The 20,263-nt window shown below is 36.9% G+C and overlaps 1 protein-coding gene across 1 annotated transcript in view; it reads right to left on the bottom strand.

The window, feature by feature from the left end:
• Positions 1–20,263, bottom strand: part of LOC137616354 (uncharacterized) — a 335,573-nt gene that overhangs the window by 152,242 nt on the left and 163,068 nt on the right. The window contains exons 11-13 of the mRNA XM_068346014.1: positions 19,886–19,953; positions 19,422–19,519; positions 11,479–11,577 (exon numbers count right to left, since the gene is read on the bottom strand). Coding sequence (XP_068202115.1) covers positions 11,479–11,577; positions 19,422–19,519; positions 19,886–19,953 — 265 coding nt within the window. The remainder of the gene's footprint in view (positions 1–11,478; positions 11,578–19,421; positions 19,520–19,885; positions 19,954–20,263) is intronic.

The raw sequence follows: 20,263 nt of genomic DNA, 5'->3' as shown, positions 1-20,263 counted from the left end.
ATCATGCACTAATTTTAGCTAGATCTTAAGGGATTTAGCAACCCCAAACCTACATTCAGCAGATGGAATGGATGCAAAGAGAGTAGCATCATCTGCATATGCAACATTCAGGAGATGGAACGGATGCAAAGAGAGTAGCATCATCTGCATATGCAGCACGCTTATTTTCTAGGTCAAAGCACGTGTAAATTATATAGTATGAGAAGTAATGGACCAAGACCACTACCTTGAGGAACAAGATAATGCCCACTCTTTGCAGCCCATTACTCAAAAATTAAATAATGATACAAATAAAAGACCCACCTAAACATGGGCCTCATGATTAATATGGTCAAAGGCACCACTAAAATCAAGGCCAAGCATATAAAATTCTTGACCACAATTAAAGTTGTTATGTACACCATTAGAAATTGTAAGGAGTGCATTACATGTTCCAAGACCTTTGCAAAAAAAAAAAAAAAAAAAAAAATGCAAACTAGGGAACACTTAATAATCTTCAGCATACTTACTTAGACATATTGCCAAAAGAAGTTAAAAAAAAAAACTTTACATGATATGGGAGTTATACAAAATGGGTGGTAATCAACAGGACTAGAACTTCCACAATCACATTTACTTAATGTAGTAATATTATCAATTCTCCAAGTGCACAAAGAATGTCTTCTTGATAACTTGCTTAAAAACAAACTTAGGAGCTAAGAAATCAGCAGCTATGAAAAAAAGGTCTAAACCTCCATAAGCATCAGGGTCCATTTAATTTCACAGGACTGAAAAGCTAAACTAGTTAGTTTAGCCTCAGGAAAACAGGAATGAGGAATATAAGAGTGCCTCATTACTCTGCTTACAGTCAAACACATCAGCCAAAAGGGATGCCTTTTTCTTTGGACAGTGACAGCCATCTTCTTTAAGTAAAGGAGAAACTTACATTTACACCAAAGAATGCAGATTTAAGGGTAGCCCACAATTATGCTCCTGGGTTGTACCAGCAAGGTCAAATTGTATTCCTTTTCAGTTGAAGCATAAACTTTTTAGGCAAGGATTTTGTAGCAGAATGGTATAAAGTAATTGAAGAATTTGCAGCTCTTTGAGTGCCTTTTAAAACTTTACTGTACTTCGAACTTTCAGAACACCACCTGAAAAAATCACAATTACCACTAGACTTAAGAAGTTAGCCTAAGATTGGCAATCGGGCAGGTAGGAACAGAATTACTGCTTACAAAGCGGATTAACTGGGTTTCTGGAATTTAGCTAAGGAAGCTAGAAATGTCAAGAGCTTTTGAAGCTCTTGGCTGATCGAGCATATTAACTTAATGGTGGTGGCAAGTGGTTATTGTCATCATCCCTGCTATAATCAACTAGGATGGTCTTCCATGGATTTCCCCTTTTAACTCCAAGCAAGTTTCCTTTTGCTCTTATAACTTTTAACTTTATTGGCAACCACTGAAAAATACTTTTCTATGCGAGGGCCCACAAGGCAAGCTCACTCCTCACAACGGCTATCTAAATCAAAGTATTTCCTTCGGCACAATTCAAAAAGATAAAATGGATTATGATCTCACAGAAACAACTCCCTTGAACACTCCCAGCAGTGGCTTCTAACAAATCCAGGGGAATTAAATAAGTAGTATTACCTAATCAATCTGGAGCAGGTCTGACCCATATTGTGACCACAGAGAAACTGGAAGGCAAAACAGACTGGTGCATGAGTACTGGGCTTCACACCACATGAATATTCCATTCTTTTATTGTAGGGGAAAACCGCTGTGAAATATGTAAAATCCTAAAATTTGTATTTGTAAATGTCGATTAAACCGAGCTCCTAAAAGCAATATGAGCATCAAAGAAGGTTTATATATCTAGACAGTTTATACTTTATTAGCTATATATAATAAGCATGAATTTCAGTTGCCATGCTCCCAGACAAACTATCTTCTATTTCTTCACGACAGATGAGGTAGCAAAGTAATAAGTGACTATATGTGCATGTGCACTTACGGTCCACAAATCTAAGGCAGGTACAGTACTCAGCTCCATTTATTGGTGTCTATTTGCAGTTCACTTCAGCAATAAGATCGTGGCCCTATTTCATTGCCACCTACACTATTTCTCCCAATTGATATATTCTAGTTTTGTATTCAAACTAACAAGAAAAATCACACCAGCTTCCCGGAACAGAAGACAAAAGTTTATAGCTCTCCAGGCATTTACAGAGTTCATCAAAGGTAAGTTCTGGCAAAGGAATCCACCACAATTGCCTTTCTCCAAAACCATGAAGGTTGTCCAAGTCCCAGTGTTTAGAAGTAAATATCTCTTTATGGCCAGAAAGAAATGAAGTACAGTTTGTTTCATAATCTATGCCCAGAAATAGAAATCCTATTGCAGGCAGTCTCAATATTGAGAAGTAGAATCTGCAGCTTACAAATGAGCTTGGGCCCTGCAATTTACAAGACCTTATGGTGGCTATGATGCATAACTCGTGTATCTCTTTGGCCCCAGTATATTACTGTTTAACCCAATCCAACGGTCTGGTATCTTACAGCAATAATTCATATTTGGGATGGAATAAACACGTATGCCTTACCTCTTGTTGATCTAATTAGAGAAGTCATGGCTAACCTAGAACTACCAGTCACTCTCAGAAAACCCTCATTGCCACTCAAAGGCCACGGCAGGCCGGATACTTAACCACAACCATTTTCTCATAAGTTTCATGTAGACTCCTCTGGCATCCTATGTTTATGCCGGACCTTAAAAAGGAGAAATTTTCTGTAGTCTGTGTCTGAAATTAACTTTTAATGTGAAACTTCAATAGTCAACCTCTACCAGTTTAAGTTTCGGCATTGGTGTTATGGGAATGTGTAAAAACCATCTACTCTACTCATTGGGAATTTTATTACTCACAGTAGCACAAAGAGAATACATTGTACTCTTTGTTCTGATATAGTACAGATGGTCCTTTACGGTCATCAGTTCTATGGGTACAATATGCATGACGGGTTCAGTAAGGAAAATTAGGCATAAATTGTATAGTGTAAGCCTTTTACCTTATATACTTTAGAGTGCCTTGCTCATGATATTCATGGGTATATGAATAACCATTAGATGGATTGTATACGTTAATACATTTGTATTTTACACCTAATCCAGAGATGTGGGAGTTTTATTACTATAAGAAATGTTATTTACATTAACCATCTTACTGGTGTAATGAGAGGGGTCTCAATACTTTCATTGCCTTTATACAGTTACAAACTTTGTAATTTAACTATGTATCTAGAAACAAGGACTATAGGACAGTCCTATGTTTTCAAGCTTCAGTGTGTCAAATTGAAGTCTCCAGAAATCTCAGGAGCCATTATCTAAAATTTCAACAAGAGCATTTTTGTAGTATAGTCCAGTTTCTCAGCCTTATCAAAGCCTTGTTTGCATCCTAAGATCCCAGTTACATCTATCCATGAAAACAGCTTTCTTTCTTGTTGACATCTGCAACACCAGTAACATCAATGCTCTGTTAAGCTACATCAAATATACTATTGTCAGTCCCATTCACCCACTTTTTTCTTTAGCAAAGATTCAGTTAGCAATAACTTATCACTATTCAAGCTTTAGCATCTAACACACTTCTTTGCCCTTGAGAGCCATTCAGATATACCTCACTAAACCAAGCACAAGGATAAGAATAATTCAAGTGTTATCTGTTTCCATATTCATATTCTTGTTGATGAATACTTTTATTATTGTTATTATTATTATATGCCCCCGCGGCCAACGTTATCCCTGCGTGTCGTAAGAAGCGACTAAAAGGGACGGGACGAGGGGGCTGGGAACCCCCTCTCCTGTATCTACATCCTGTGAGACACAAAGAGATGGAGCTGGGGGGGAGAGTGATTGCTCCCCGCACTCTAGTTTTGGGGTGTTTGAATGTGCGTGGATGTAGTACGATAGAGAGTAAAAGATGTGAAATTGGAAGTATGTTTAGGAATAGAAGGATAGATGTATTGGCCTTGTGTGAGACGAAGATAAAAGGAAAGGGTGAAGTGATGTTTGGTGAAATGTTTGGTAGAGTGTCTGGGATTGAAAGGGGAAGAGCGAGAGAGGGTGTGGCTTTATTGCTGAGTGAATGGATGACAGGTAAAGTAGTGGAATGGAAGGAGATATCATCTAGGTTAATGTGGGTAAGGGTTAGGTTGGGTAGGGAATGTTGGGCGTTTGTCAGTGCGTATGGGCCAGGTAGTGAGAAAAGTGAAGAAGAGCGGAATGAGTTCTGGAATGAATTAACTATGTGTGTAGAAGGACTGGGTAGAAGGAATTATGTAGTTGTCATGGGTGACTTAAATGCTAGAGTGGGCGCTGGAGAGGTAGAAGGTGTCATTGGGAAGTATGGCGTACCAGGTAAAAATGAGAGTGGTGAGAGACTGGTAGATATGTGTTGAGCAAGAAATGGTGATAAATAATAGCTTTTTCAAAAAGAAAGATAAAAATAAGTATACATGAGTAAGAGTGGCAAATGGAAGAGTAGTAGAAAGGTCAGTAATGGATTATGTGTTGGTAACTAAAAGAATGTTTGGAAGATTGAAAGACGTGCAAGTGTTTAGGGATATGGCTAACGGTATGTCTGATCATTTTTTGGTGGAAGGAAAATTAGTTGTAGCAAAAGAGTGGGGGAATAGAGTAGGTGGATGTAAAAGGGAGCTAGTGAGGGTTGAGGAGCTAATAAAACCGGGGGTAAAAAGTAAATATCAGGAAAGGTTGAAAATGACATATGACGAAGTGAAAGTAAGAGAAACTGGCGATTTAGAGGAGGAGTGAAAGTTAGTAAAAGAAAATTTTGTTGGGATTGCAAGTGATGTGTGTGGCAAGAAGGTTGTTGGAGGCAGCATGAGGAAGGGCAGTGAATGGTGGAATGAAGGAGTGAAGGTAAAAGTGGAAGAGAAAAAGAGGGCTTTTGAAGAATGGCTGCAGAGTAATAGCGTAGAGAAGTATGAAAAATATAGAGAGAAAAATGTGTAAGTAAAGCGCAAGGTACGTGAGGCAAAGAAGGCAGCTGACCTGAGGTGGGGTCAGGGATTGGGTCATTCATATGAAGAGAATAAGAAGAAGTTTTGGAAGGAATTGAACAGAGTAAGGAAGGCTGGCTCAAGAATTGAATAGACAGTGAAAGATGGAAATGGAAGGTTGTTAAAAGGAGAGGAGGCAAGGAAAAGATGGGCGGAATATTTTGAAAGTTTACTGAATGTTGAGGATAATAGGGAGGCAGATATAATTGCTGTTCCAGGTGTTGAGGTGCCAGTGATGGGAGATGAGAATGAGAGAGAGATTACAATAGATGAATTGAGGAGAGCACTAGATGAAATGAGAGTAGGAAAAGCGTCTGGTATGGATGGTGCGAGAGTCGAGATGTTGAAGGAAGGGGGTGTGACTGTACTTGAATGGTTGGTGAGATTGTTTAATATGTCTTTTGTGTTGTCAATGGTACCAGTAGATTGGGTTTGTGCATGTATTGTACCACTATATAAGGGTAAGGGAGATGTGCATGAGTGTTGTAATTCGTGAGGTATTAGTTTGTTAAGCGTAGTTGGAAAAGTGTATGGTAGAGTAATGATTAATAGGATCGAGGATAAAACAGAGAATGCAATCTTAGAAATACAGGGTGGTTTTAGAAGAGGTAGGGGTTGTATGAATCAGATTTTTACAGTAAGGCAGATATGCGAAAAATATTTAGCAAAAGGTAAGGAGGTGTATGTTGCGTTTATGGATCTGGAGAAAGCGTATGATAGAGTTGATAGGGAAGCAATGTGGAATGTGATGAGGTTATATGGAGTTGGTGGAAGGTTGTTGCAAGCAGTGAAAAGTTTCTACAAAGGTAGTAAAGCATGTGTTAGGATAGGAAATGAAGTGAGTGATTGGTTTCCGGTGAGAGTGGGGCTGAGACAGGGATGTGTGATGTCACCGTGGTTGTTTAACTTGTATGTTGATGGAGTGGTGAGAGAGGTGAATGCTCGAGTGCTTGGACGAGGATTAAAACTGGTAGACGAGAATGACCATGAATGGGAGGTAAATCAGTTGTTGTTTGCGGATGATACTGTACTGGTTGCAGACACAGAAGAGAAGCTTGGCCAATTAGTGACAGAATTTGGAAGTGTGTGTGAGAGAAGGAAGTTGAGAGTTTATGTGGGTAAGAGTAAGGTTATGAGATGTTCGAGAAGGGAAGATGGTGCAAGGTTGAATGTCAAGTTGAATGGAGAGTTACTTGAGGAGGTGGATCAGTTTAAGTACTTGGGGTCTGTTGTTGCAGCAAATGGTGGAGTGGAAGCAGATGTACGTCAAGAGAGTGGATGAAGGTTGCAAAGTGTTGGGGGCAGTTAAGGGAGTAGTAAAAAATAGAGGGTTGGGCATGAATGTAAAAAGAGTTCTATATGAGAAAGTGATTGTACCAACTGTGATGTATGGATCGGAGTTGTGGGGAATGAAAGTGACGGAGAGACAGAAATTGAATGTGTTTGAGATGAAGTGTCTAAGGAGTATGGCTGGTGTATCTCGAGTAGATAGGGTTAGGAACGAAGTGGTGAGAGTGAGAACGGGTGTAAGAAATGAGTTAGCAGCTAGAGTGGATATGAATGTGTTGAGGTGGTTTGGCCATGTTGAAAGAATGGAGAATGGCTGTCTGCTAAAGAAGGTGATGAATGCAAGAGTTGATGGGAGAAGTACAAGAGGAAGGCCAAGGTTTGGGTGGATGGATGGAGTGAAGAAAGCTCTGGGTGATAGGAGGATAGATGTGAGAGAGGCAAGAGAGCGTGCTAGAAATAGGAATGAATGGCGAGCGATTGTGACGCAGTTCCGGTAGGCCCTGCTGCTGCCTTCGATGCCTTAGATGACCGTGGAGGTAGCAGCAGTAGGGGATTCAGCATTATGAAGCTTCATCTATGGTGGATAATGGGGGAGGGTGGGCTGTGGCACCCTAGCAGTACCAGCTGAACTCGGTTGAGTCCCTTGTTAGGCTGGAGGAACATAGTGAGTAGAGGTCCCCTTTTTTGTTTTGTTTCATTTGTTGATGTCGGCTACCCCCCAAAATTGGGGAAAGTGCCTTGGTATATGTATGTATGTATGTATGTATGTATGTATGTATGTATGTATTATTATTACTATTATTATTATTATTATTATTATTATTCCAGTGAAAGATGGAAATGGAAGGTTGTTAAAGGGAGAGGAGGCAAGGAAAAGGTGGGCGGAATATTTTGAAAGTTTGCTGAATGTTGAGGATGAGAGGGAGGCAGATATAATTGCTGCTCCAGGTGTTGAGATGCCAGTGATGGGAGATGAGAATGAGAGAGAGATTACAATAGTGAATAGAGGAAGTGAGGAGAGCACTAGATGAAACGAGGGTAGGAAAAGCATCTGGTATGGATGGTGTGAAAGCTGAGATGTTGAAGGAAGGGGGTGTGACTGTACTTGAATGGTTGGTGAGATTGTTTAATATGTGTTTTGTGTTGTCAATGGTACCAGTAGATTGGGTTTGTGCATGTATTGTACCACTATATAAGGGTAAGGGAAATGTGCATGAGTGTTGTAATTCAAGAGGTATTAGTTTGTTGAGTGTAGTTGGAAAAGTGTATGGTAGAGTAATGATTAATAGGATTAAGGATAAAACAGAGAATGCAATCTTGGAAATACAGGGTGGTTTTAGAAGAGGTAGGGGTTGTATGAATCAGATTTTTACAGTTAAGCAGATATGCGAGAAATATTTAGCAAAAGGTAAGGAGGTGTATGTTGCGTTTATGGATCTGGAGAAAGCATATGATAGAGTTGATAGGGAAGCGATGTGGAATGTGATGAGGTTATATGGAGTTGGTGGAAGATTGTTGCAAGCAGTGAAAAGTTTCTATAAAGGTAGTAAAGCATGTGTTAGAATAGGAAATGAAGTGAGTGATTGGTTTCCGGTGGGAGTGGGGCTGAGACAGGGATGTGTGATGTCGCCGTGGTTGTTTAACTTGTATGTTGATGGAGTGGTGAGAGAGGTGAATGCTCGAGTGCTTGGACGAGGATTAAAACTGGTAGGCGAGAATGATCATGAATGGGAGGTAAATCAGTTGTTTTTTGCGGATGATACTGTACTGGTAGCAGACACAGAAGAGAAGCTTGACCGACTAGTGACAGAATTTGGAAGGGTGTGTGAGTGATGGAAGTTGAGAGTTAATGTGGGTAAGAGTAAGGTTATGAGATGTACGAGAAGGGAAGGTGGCGCAAGGTTGAATGTCATGTTGAATGGAAAGTTGCTTGAGGAGGTGGATCAGTTTAAGTACTTGGGGTCTGTTGTTGCAGCAAATGGTGGAGTGGAAGCAGATGTACATCAGAGAGTGAATGAAGGTTGCAAAGTGTTGGGGGCAGTTAAGGGAGTAGTAAAAAAATAGAGGGTTGGGCATGAATGTAAAGAGAGTTCTATATGAGAAAGTGATTGTACCAACTGTGATGTATGGATCGGAGTTGTGGGGAATGAAAGTGATGGAGAGACAGAAATTGAATGTGTTTGAGATGAAGTGTCTAAGGAGTATGGCTGGTGTATCTCGAGTAGATAGGGTTAGGAACGAAGTGGTGAGAGTGAGAACGGGTGTAAGAGATGAGTTAGCAGCTAGAGTGGATATGAATGTGTTGAGGTGGTTTGGCCATGTTGAGAGAATGGAAAATGGCTGTCTGCTAAAGAAGGTGATGAATGCAAGAGTTGATGGGAGAAGTGCAAGAGGAAGGCCAAGGTTTGGGTGGATGGATGGTGTGAAGAAAGCTCTGGGTGATAGGAGGATAGATGTGAGAGAGGCAAGAGAGCGTGCTAGAAATAGGAATGAATGGCGAGCGATTGTGACGCAGTTCCGGTAGGCCCTGCTGCTTCCTCCGGTGCCTTAGATGACCGCGGAGGTAGCAGCAGTAGGGGATTCAGCATTATGAACCTTCATCTGTGGTGGATAATGTGGGAGGTTGGGCTGTGGCACCCTAGCAGTACCAGCTGAACTCGGCTGAGTCCCTGGTTAGGCTGAAGGAACGTAGAGAGTAGAGGTCCCCTTTTTTGTTTTGTTTCATTGTTGATGTCGGCTACCCCCCAAAATTGGGGGAAGTGCCTTTGGTATGTATGTATGTATGTATGTATTATTATTATTATTATTATTAACCCTTTTACCCCCAGGCTATTTGGAAATTTCCAACCCTTAACCCCCCTGGGTTATTTTTTTTCAAGCACATTTTGCGGTATATTTTTTTAAAAATTGCTTTAACAGCCTTAATTTTCATCATAGCGAGGTCAGGTTGGTCTCATTCTCTTGGAAAATGCCTGAAGTTTCTCAAAAAATTATCAAAAATATGCAAAAAAAAATGTAAATGGCAGTTTTTTGCAAGGACGTAACTGTACGACCATGGGGGTAAAGGGATGAGTTTTGTGAAACGTACCAGTATGTCTTTTGGGGGTAAAAGGGTTAACATCAATATCATTATTATTATTATCATAATTATTATCATTATAATTAATTACTACTACTACTACTAGCCAAGCTACAACCCTAATTGGAAAAGCAAGATGATATAAGCCCAAGGGCTCCAACAGGAAAAAGTAGCCCAGTGAGGAAAGGAAATAAGGAAATAAATAAACGATATAAGAAGTACTGTAATTAAAAATTAAAATATTTTAAAAACATTAACAACATTAAAACAGATATTTGTTATATAAACTATTAGAGGACTTATGTAAGCCTGGTCAACAAAAAAACATTTGCTGTAAGTTTGAACTTTTGAAGTTGTACTGATTCAACTACCCGATTAGGAAGATCATTCCACAACTTGGTCACAGCTGGAATAAAACTTTTCTAGAATACTGTGCAGTATTGAGCCACAAGATGGAGAAGGCCTGACTATTAGAATAAACTGCATACCTAGTATTACGAACAGAATGGAACTGTCCAGGAATGTCTGAATGTAAAGGATGGTCAGAATTATGAAAAATCTTATGTAACATGCATAACGAACTAATTGAACGACAGTGCCAGAGATTAATTTCTAGATCTGGAATAAGAAATCGAATAGACCGTAAGTTCCTGTCCAAAAAATTAAGATGAGAATCAGCAGCTGAAGACCAGACAGGAGAACTACTCCAAACAAGGTAAAATAAAATTAAAACACTTCTTCACAATAGATTGATCACCAAAAATCTTGTTAGACTTTCTCAACAAGCCAATTTTTTGTGCAACTGAAGAGGACACAGACCTAATGTGTTTCTCAAAAGTAAATTTGCTGTCGAGAATCACACCTAAAATTTTAAAATAGTCATACAAAGTTAAAGAAACTATCAATGCCGAGATTCAAATGTTGAAGAGCCACAATTTAGCTAATTTAGATTTCTATTAAGGAATTCAGCAACCTCAGATCTACACTCAGGAGATGTAATTGATGCAAAGAGAGTAGCATCATCTGCATATGCAACGAGCTTGTTTTCTAGACCAAACCATATATCATGTGTATATAGTATGAAAAGTAATGGGCCAAGATCACTACCCTGAGGAACACCAGATATCACATTCCTATACTCACTATGGTGCCCATCAACAACAACTAATTACGATCTATTACTTCAAAATTCAATAATGATGCTAAGAAATGACCCACCCACTCCCAACTGTTTGAGTTTGAAAACAAGGACATCATGATTAACACAGTCAAAGGCAGCACTAAAATCAAGGCCAATCATACTAACTTCCTTACCACAATCAAGGGCTTTCTGTACAGCATTGGAGATTGTCTATCAAGAAAAAGTTAATCATCATCATATTAAAAACATAAGCAAATACTCTCAACATTATAAATAACAGTGAATTATAATGGGCTCTTAGTGTGTCAGTGCACCCAACTGAGAGAGGGAGAGAGCATTTGGCAACATTACATAAAAAAACATATAACAACCATAATAAAATAAACTTAACAAAAGGGAGAAATACAAGGACAACCATTTAAACTGAGAAGCAAAGTAATCAACATAATGGAACCAGTTTAGAATCTTGGGTGGTAAAAAAGAAAATTTTGAATGAGAGTAACTGAAATAAGATATGCATAAAGGGAAACAAAAACACATATTGTAAAGTTTCCGTATAGTAAATAAATACTTAATGGTGATGAAAAGAGGAATGAGAAATTAAATACAGTATGACATCTAAATATATTTGAGATTTAAGTAAAGATGAAATAAAATTGTGATTATTTCACCGATAGTAAAATATCATAGTGAAAGTAAAATATAAATTACAAAACAACAATACTGTACAGTAGACTGATATATGTAATCTCATTTTCCTTCATTCCATCCAAACGAGAAGTTTGGCCATTTCTGGTGGAAAATATGAGTGTGCAGAATTTTCAGTTTATAACTTTGTTGAAATGCATTTGTTATAGAAAAATAATGAATATCCAAGGGAAAATATTCAAGCTTTTACTTAATGTCCATACCTTAATTTTTTTTGTCACCTTTCCTTCATGGTCAGCATTACCACGGGGACGACGACCTTTGACTTTCTTTCTTTTTTTCTTGTCCTCTTCATTGACAGTCTGAAATCAAGCATTAAGAATCTTTTTAAAAATCATAGAAGTAATGTACATACACTTTTCAGTGCTGTATAATGAGAGCATACACAGACCTTAGCATTCATGGGTTTTCTATTTGGAAATTTGATTATTTGCAAGAAATCCATGAAATTTATAAGTAACTAATCACTATTACCATAACATGAAACACAGAACAGAGAAGATCAAACACAATTACAGTAGTACCTGGGTTACAACTAATGTTGAATACAAACAAACAGATTTGAATTAGGTTAACAGTATTGCATAGGTCAATGAGCAATTATTTTGCACCTTATACGTATTTTTAGTTAACAAGTACTAAAGAGACTAGCATGCGATGCCCATATGCAACCCACTCATTGTTCAAGTGATTTTTACCCCCTTTTTTTCTTGCATTAGCTCTCCTCCTTCGCCACCCTAGAGTCTCACTCTCTTTCACTCTTTAAGCAGCACTCGTAGAAGAAACATCTCGTACAACCATTTTTGGAACTGTTCTTTGTAGAGTTGTGACCATGTGTCCTTTGTCCAATGCTGATTGTTATTGTTCATCATAAAGACATTTTGTGTTGCAATGTAAAGTTAACAGTATCATGACAGCCCTCCCAAGATGATTATGGAAGATGGTATAAAGGAGATTATTACAGTAGAAGTGTAAAAATAAATTATCACAAAGCAAGCACAAGGGATGCGTGCCGACAAGCAGCCAAAACTATACAATCATACTACAACATCTGTGATTGGAAGAGTTAGAATTCTGAACAAAAAAGATAACAAATCATTGACAAATCAACAACGATGTATTAATGTTGAAATGTTATTAATTATCTGGATTGATGAGATGTAGTTAGCTGGTGAAACAATTACTGAAATCATTATTTGTGAAATAGCAATGGTATTGCAGCTATATAAGGTGCAGCATCAAAAAAATGCAGAGATTTCATCTAAGTGACAAGCCTCTAACTTCAAGTGAAATTAGGAAGATGTTAAGAATGTGAAAATCCCTGCAAAATTTTGTAGAAACATATCACCCAGATAAAGCTTCAGCAGTCCGAGCACTGAATCTACTTATTGACAATGCAATACTGTACAGTAGCTCATTTCAATGTGATTTTAAAGTAAAGGAAAAAGCAGCTGTCTCCAAACAGGCTCCTTGTCAAAATTTATCATAAGTATAAGATACAACAACCAAGTGTGTAGAAAGTGTAAATTGAGTGATTCAGTTAGTGATAGTGAACATCGCTTATGAGAGAACTCCCAATAAAGTTCTCATGGAGGGAGTCTACTCCTCCTCTTCCTCATCTTTCAAGATACAATGAGAGTTTATTAGTCAATACTTTAGTTTTACTGTTGATTTTAAATGTGCATTAATTTATGATTGGGATAATAATTTTTACAATAATTACTATTATAAAACCTTTAAAAATGAGATTATGTGTAATTATAGATGTGTGGAATGCATCAAATGAATTTCCTTTATTTATTATGGGGAAAAACTGCTTTAGGATATGACCATTTTACGATGTGAGCTAGCTCCTAGAACAACTTAAAACTCAGTAACAAAGGTACAGTACTAAACATGGGCTTGAAAATTCACTTATAATACAGCAGTAGTCTCAACTTAAGCTGACCATACACGCAGAAGACTGGTGCGCTGATTTGACCGCGATTGGCAATAACAGCCAATCCTTATTATGTATGGGGGTAAACAGGATAAACCAGGTGAGACTAGCCTGTCCTCTCATCTTGACAGCATATTTATATGGCCAGGCCAGTCTCGCCAAGACTAGCAGTGTCCCCCGCCAGCTTCTTGCGTGTGTGGAGACGGACTAGCATGGCGACTGGGTCGACTTGCCTATTTTGACACGTACAGTGTCATCATATGACCATAAATGGTCCCTTGATCGCAGTGCTTTTTATAATATGATAAACTGATCACATTTCACAATCTTTTGACTTATTACTGTATTGAAACTATTTTTTCTTTATTATTGTTATATTACAGGTGACTGCTCTTTCTCTCTTTTCCAAAACTATGTTGTAATCTCCTACAGTAAGGCCAAAAGATTAATAAGAGTACTAATCCTGTACAGGTGGCAGTGGAAGGAGATAGCAGAGAACTTTGGAGGAGTAATCCAGGTGTATGATTAACCAATCTTTTAATTCAACCTATCTCACAAGATGCGACCCACAAAATTAATCATCATATTATGGAGATGCTTTTAAAATTTACTCAAAAAATTTTTTCAAATAGTATAAATTTTCTTCAAATAGATATATGTAAGCATCTAACACTTTATATCCTTCACTTTGTTATCAATTTCACTAATTATAATCATTAGCTCTCTTATCTATATATGATTTTGCCCATGCAAACAAGCACAGAATGAATATCTTAATATTGTTAATGTTATTAAAATATGTTATTTTAAGTGTTCATTGCTTCTCTTTGTTCCTCACTGGGCTACTTTTCCCTGTTGGAGCCCTTGGGCTTATGGTATCTGCTTTTCCAAGTAGGGTTGTAGCTTAGCTAATAATAATAATAATAATAATAATAATAATAATAATAATAATAATAATAACAACAACAACATGATGATGGTAATGATCATGATGATGATGATGGTGATTTTTTCTGAATTTGGGGTAAAAGTACAAACTAAACTTTGATATTCTAGTCTAGTGAACTCCAAATGATAAACCACAACAATATTTTATCCGCTCAATAGAGAGAAAATTAAGGCAGATAGATTTGCTCTCTGTTTTTTTCTGTGCTCTTAGTTTTAGTGTTATCAATTTCTTTTATGCTATAATAACTCTATTTTCCAATTTGGTATTTTTCATTTTACCATTACACACTTCCCAATGGAACAATGCTACATCTCCCATAAACAGTTCATTCAAGGAAATAGAAATCGGTCATTACCATTCATTATGTCTTGACAGTTTCTTATAATCTTGTAGGTAGAGGAACTTCTATTTATTCTTTTTCATTATTTGAAACTTCCGTTCGCCATACTATCCATTTCCTATACAAGTCTGCAATATATTGCATATCATTGCTATTTATTTTTGAGTTTTCCCTCATTTTCATTCATCAGTTGTTATTTACTTAAATTTCCTTTTCTTTTTCATGGTATATTTTCTTGAAAACCACACAGTATTCTGTCATACTCATGCAAAAGCATCTTGTATCCAGATGATAAACAGATATTGAATCAAAGGAAAAACAATTGAATGTTCCAATTAAATTACAGTATATGCATACTTTTCATGCAGAAACCACAAGAAAATATGGATAGATGATAAATTGAGTAGCTGCCGATAATTCTAGTTTTGTAACCCGTGTATATCTCTGCCACATTTTCTCACTGCCTACACATAACCAATCCTTTTAAAATGTCTATAAATTAACGAGAAAAAAGGACGCCTAATTGAAAGTGTAGTAGTGCATCAGCATGAGATTATCTCCAGAAAGGTCCAAAAATCCTTTAAGCAAATTTCTCCCGGGAGACATTTGGACTCTTGTATTAAGAGGGATAGATGGAAAAGGTAGTCCTATAATGACTTCAAGAGAAGTACATTTCTTTTATGCTATAATAACAATAGGTAGTGCCTATCATGTTCCTTCATATTATTTCAAGTCAGATTTCATAGATTGCTATTAAGTAAAAAATAAAAGTAAAAACTACCAATGTTGGCCATTTTCAAAATTAGTTGTACCAATTGTACTTGATATCCCCTAATATACCAAATTTCATATGTAAGTACCAAAAACGTAACTATGTAGTCCTCTTGAAATGAGCAGGCAAGTCAGTGGCGTCTGGCCATTTTTCACAGGACAGGAGCACTATTTCAGTCCAGCGGGACAAATTATGCGGCTAGTTCTCTGCGTGTAAGGCCGACTTTACACGCCCATGTTATATAACAGAGTACAGTATGTTGAATGATATTTAGTCTTAAATACACTAACTCATTGCTTTTACGTCTTTTCAGTTAAGGTGCATCAATGCAGAAGAACCTTGAATGGAAATACAAATAAGCGTATCCAATACAGTACAGCATACTCAAGTTATATAGCAGGAAAGACTAAGTTTAGACTGATAGTTAAAGAGCTGAATTTTCAAAACCCCAGTGTAATTATAGCATTTAGTCTTTTTCTATTTGGTGCCATGTAACTATGAATACTATTAAAGTATTTATTTCTCTGAAGGTTTAAATAAAAGAGTTCTTCACTTATAAAGGAAAATTAGTGGTTTGGGAGTGTCATTAAGGGCACAGCAATTATTAGCCATTTTTTTTCAATCTGTCTGATATACCTTGAAGTGTATACAAAATATTTCGTCAATATTTCTCTTACTTTCATAGTCATGGGGTTATTAGTAAAATAACTCATAAGCCAAAAACGTTCATCCACACAAGAAAATGCAGTATTTCTTCTGTTACTGTAAATTTTGATAATCATTATATTTTGTTTGGTAAGAATTCATCAAGACAGATGCAATATTAGCAAAGTTAGTAAAGGAGCGAGAGAGAGACCAGGAGCCAAAAAAAGGAAAGATATTTGGCAAAAATGATCTTCATTGTGATTAAATCATGATAAACATTATAGATTTTATTTATCAATACCCCAAAAGAAATATAAAATTCATAACAATTGTGATCTATTATTATTGTCTTAGTAAAAATACAAAACATTGAGTTTCTTTTGCTTGCTTTTACATCTGTTTTTCTTTGTTTCAGGAAGAATTTCATCATGCCAAACAGGAAAAGACCATCAAAACATCTTGCTAACATAAGAAAATTATTCACTCTAATATTCGCATAATATCGACGATATTAGCAGAGTTATTAAAGGAGCGAGAGAGGAAATACCCTGCCACAGGAAAAGGCATGGGGCCCAGGAGGCTAAAGAAGCAAGCTATAGGGCTAAGGTATCTTCACTTATGATTAAATTATGATAAATAAAATAGTTTTGGTTCAGTATAAACCAAAAAGGGATATAAAATCAATAATAATCATGAATTATTAATATTATATTTGTAAAAATACAAAGAAAAACTTTAAACGGCCATATCTCAAAACTATAGCTATTGACCTTCAAATTCTATATCCTTCATTAGTTTTAAAGCTATAGCATTGAAACTTAGTATATAACTTAGAAAGACATTATAGAACAATAGAATGATGCTCTTTTATCCAATTTCTTTTTAAATTTTTCTCTTTCTTTTTTTCCCCTGATTTAAGAGGGTTTATTTTTTTTTACCATAATGAAAATCTTCGTATCTAGCAAATAATAAAAGACAAATTTGGATGTACTGTACAGTAATTTGTATTTTTCCTAATGGTACAAACTTGTGGCTATTTATTGGGGATATCATTTTTGGCGAAGCTGAAAAACGCATCAACCCGCTAATGTTGGGGAGGTTAGTTTGCTACCCCGCTTTTGCTTGGAGGTAGGACTTCTAGGGGAGTAGGTGCTGGCGAGCCAATTTATACAAATAGTTACAGGATTGGAAAAAATACAAATTACTCCCAAATTTGTCATTTGTTCTGTCACTAATACAAACAAACGCTCTTTATAGGGGATGACTTAACCCTTACCATTGTTATTATTACTTGCTAAGCTACAACCTTTGTTGGAAAAGCAGGATACTATAAGCCCAAGGGCTCCAACAAGTAAAATAGCCCAGTGAGGAAAGGAAATAGGGGAATAAATAAACTAAAAGAGAAGTAATCAACAATTAGAATATTTTAAGAACAGTAATCATATCAAATTAAATCTTTCATATATAAACTATAAAAACTTGAAAAAAAAAGAGGAAGAGAAATAAGATGGTGTGCTAGAGTGTACTCTCAAGCTAGAGAAATCTAGCTTATGACAGTGGAAGGCCATGGTACAGAGGCTGACATTACCCAAGGCTAGAGAACAATGGTTTGATTTTGGAGTGTCCTCCTTCTAGAAGAGCTGCTTACCATAGCTAAAGAGTCTCTTCTACCCTTACCAAGAGGAAAGCAGCCACTGAATATTTACATTGCAGTAATTAACAGCTTGAGTGAAGAATTATTTGAGAACAGAGGAGAATATACAAAGAATAGACCAGACTACTGGTGTATGTGTAGGCAAAAGGAAAATGAACTGTAATCAAAGAGAAGGATCCAATGTAGTACTGTCTGGCCAGTCTGAGGACCCAATAACTCTCTAGTGGTAGTATCTCAATGGGTGGCTGGTGCCTGGCCAATCTACTGCTTGTAGGAGCGTGGAAGTCCATACCATCTGGTGTTTTGGCTTTGACCCGGGTTTACTCGCGTACGTGCTCCCCACGTAACTGGTGGAAACCCTACACCTCAGTAAAACCATGCTATGAGCAGTTTGCGGCCTACGCAAGCTGTGTGTTTATGATACTAGCAATGTGACTGTCTAGGTAAAGAGCTCTTCGAGTCATAGGAGTCTTCCGTGGGTACCAAACACATTACCAAATAACACCCTCGTTCAATATACTGTACTGTATGAGAATGTAACAAGTACTACCGTCAGACCTCGATTATCACGATAGTTAGGTTACAGAGACAGCTGCTATAAGCAAAAAATCGCAAATAAACGTTACACTAGGGTGGGCTTGCTCCTAACCTAAAAAGTCACTGCCCCTTGCTACAAGTGGATGCCTGAGCAGTTTACAGATGTCCCAAGTAACCTTATCAAGTGGTATGAATTTCAAAATCTTGTCCTTATAAAATGGCATTAGCTGGCCGACTCCCTTAATCATTCCTAATTAAGAAAAAACTGGACTTGAAAATCTGTATTACATTACAGATCACCTAAAATTGAAAATCAGATAAAAAGTTAGTCGTGAAAAATATACAAAAACTGTGCAAAGTCATAAGATACATATACAGTGATACCTCAACATACGATCTTAATTTGTTCCAGAAACTGCTTCGTATGTAAAAACGATCGTATGTTGGAGCAAATATTCCCATAAGAATACACGGTAATTTGTTTAATTCGTTCCTCAGCCTAAAAACCCATAATAACTCCTGAATAAATGGGGGGGGGGAATTAAGTAAAGATAAATTCTCAGCACTACTTGGTGCTAATGCTTCGGGTACCCACAGGTTGAAACCTGTTGTTGTTGGAAAGGCTGCAAAGCCTCGATGCCTGAAGGACTATGCATGAATTGCCAGTCCATTATCATCATACCAAAAATTTATGGTTTAATTCCCCAATTTTTTCTAATTGGTTTTTAAAACAAGCCGTTGGAGAAATACAGCATTTCTAAACCACTGTTTTAAAAATCCCGGCCGATGATGTCAAAGCCATTGTTCTTATCGACAATGCTCCGCTTCATCCCGACACCGAGAAACTTGTAAGCGCAGATGGGCGTATCAACTATAAACCAATCTGGATCGTGGGTACATTGATAAATATGCTTAAAACACATAAAAGCAAAGATAGAACTGAAAACACGAAGGACCTAAATAGTTGCCATTAAACTCCACACCGAACTTAATATTTTACTGCACACTAAATACTTTACTGGAGCGGGGGGTATTTTGGCAAGAAAAGAAAAAGAGGAAATTTTGAATTTAAGGGCAGATGTCGACAATTAATCAGCTTCGAGAGAGAAGCAATATGAACATTAGGGAGTTTTATAGAAATAAGAAGTTCATACCAATTCCTAAAACATGGTTAAACCTCAACACCTCTAAGGCCAAGTAAATACCTGGCTGAGATTTGATCAAACAAAGTAAACCAATAGGCATATGGTATAAATTACTTTGCCTGTAAATAAAATAAAGTTAAGGAACAAGAAGATTTTTCCACTTACTTCATCATGGCAAACTAAGTGCTGTTGTAACTCTGCTGAGGTTTCAAAACCTTCATCACACTCATAACATGGCCAAGACTTTCGCATTTCATCTAAAACTAGAAAACCAAACACCACAAATTATTTTAGTTGGAATAAGGTTACAGGTTCATGTAATTTGACCTTAGAAACTTAAAAAATAATAGAACTTCAATACATAATTCACTTGCTTAGCGATTACTCTCTCTCCAAAGTCAACTTGCAAATTTTTAATGACAGCATAGGAACTGAACTTTAAAATAGTAATACTACTTGATAAGCAATCACAATTTATATACAATTATAACAGTACAGTATGCAAAATTAATAAAAATGTCAAACATAAATTATAACAGTAGTAATGCCATTTCATAATAGGTAATCAGAACTTTTATATAATCATACCAGATTATGCAAAATCAATAAGATGCCGAAATATAACTTACTATTGATTTCTTCTTTGGTTGGCTCTAGAGTAGTAAGGTTTCTCTTGTCTGCATACTGCTTGGAGTACCTACATTGTGAAAATGGGCATCTATGTAATTAAACATGTGATAAAAAATATGTTTCTCAATACATTACTTACTGTATGCATGATATTAGCCTACTTTGTGGTCAACATGCTTTGTGGTCTATACTTATGTATGATACTAGCAAAAAGTAGGGATTTACTCAATCTATTTTTGGAGATGACATGCTGTGTGATCTCCAAGAATGTCTCAACCATGCTTTTGGTATTGATCTATTTTGGCTTCTGGATATGGCGCTTGAATTTTGGGCTAAGTTAAATAATTACTCCCTCTCCTTGAACTTTTGCAAAAAGT

This window comes from Palaemon carinicauda, chromosome 22 (assembly GCF_036898095.1).
Source record: "Palaemon carinicauda isolate YSFRI2023 chromosome 22, ASM3689809v2, whole genome shotgun sequence".
Taxonomy (NCBI): domain Eukaryota; kingdom Metazoa; phylum Arthropoda; class Malacostraca; order Decapoda; family Palaemonidae; genus Palaemon; species Palaemon carinicauda.
This window is presented reverse-complemented; position numbering and strand designations above follow the sequence as displayed.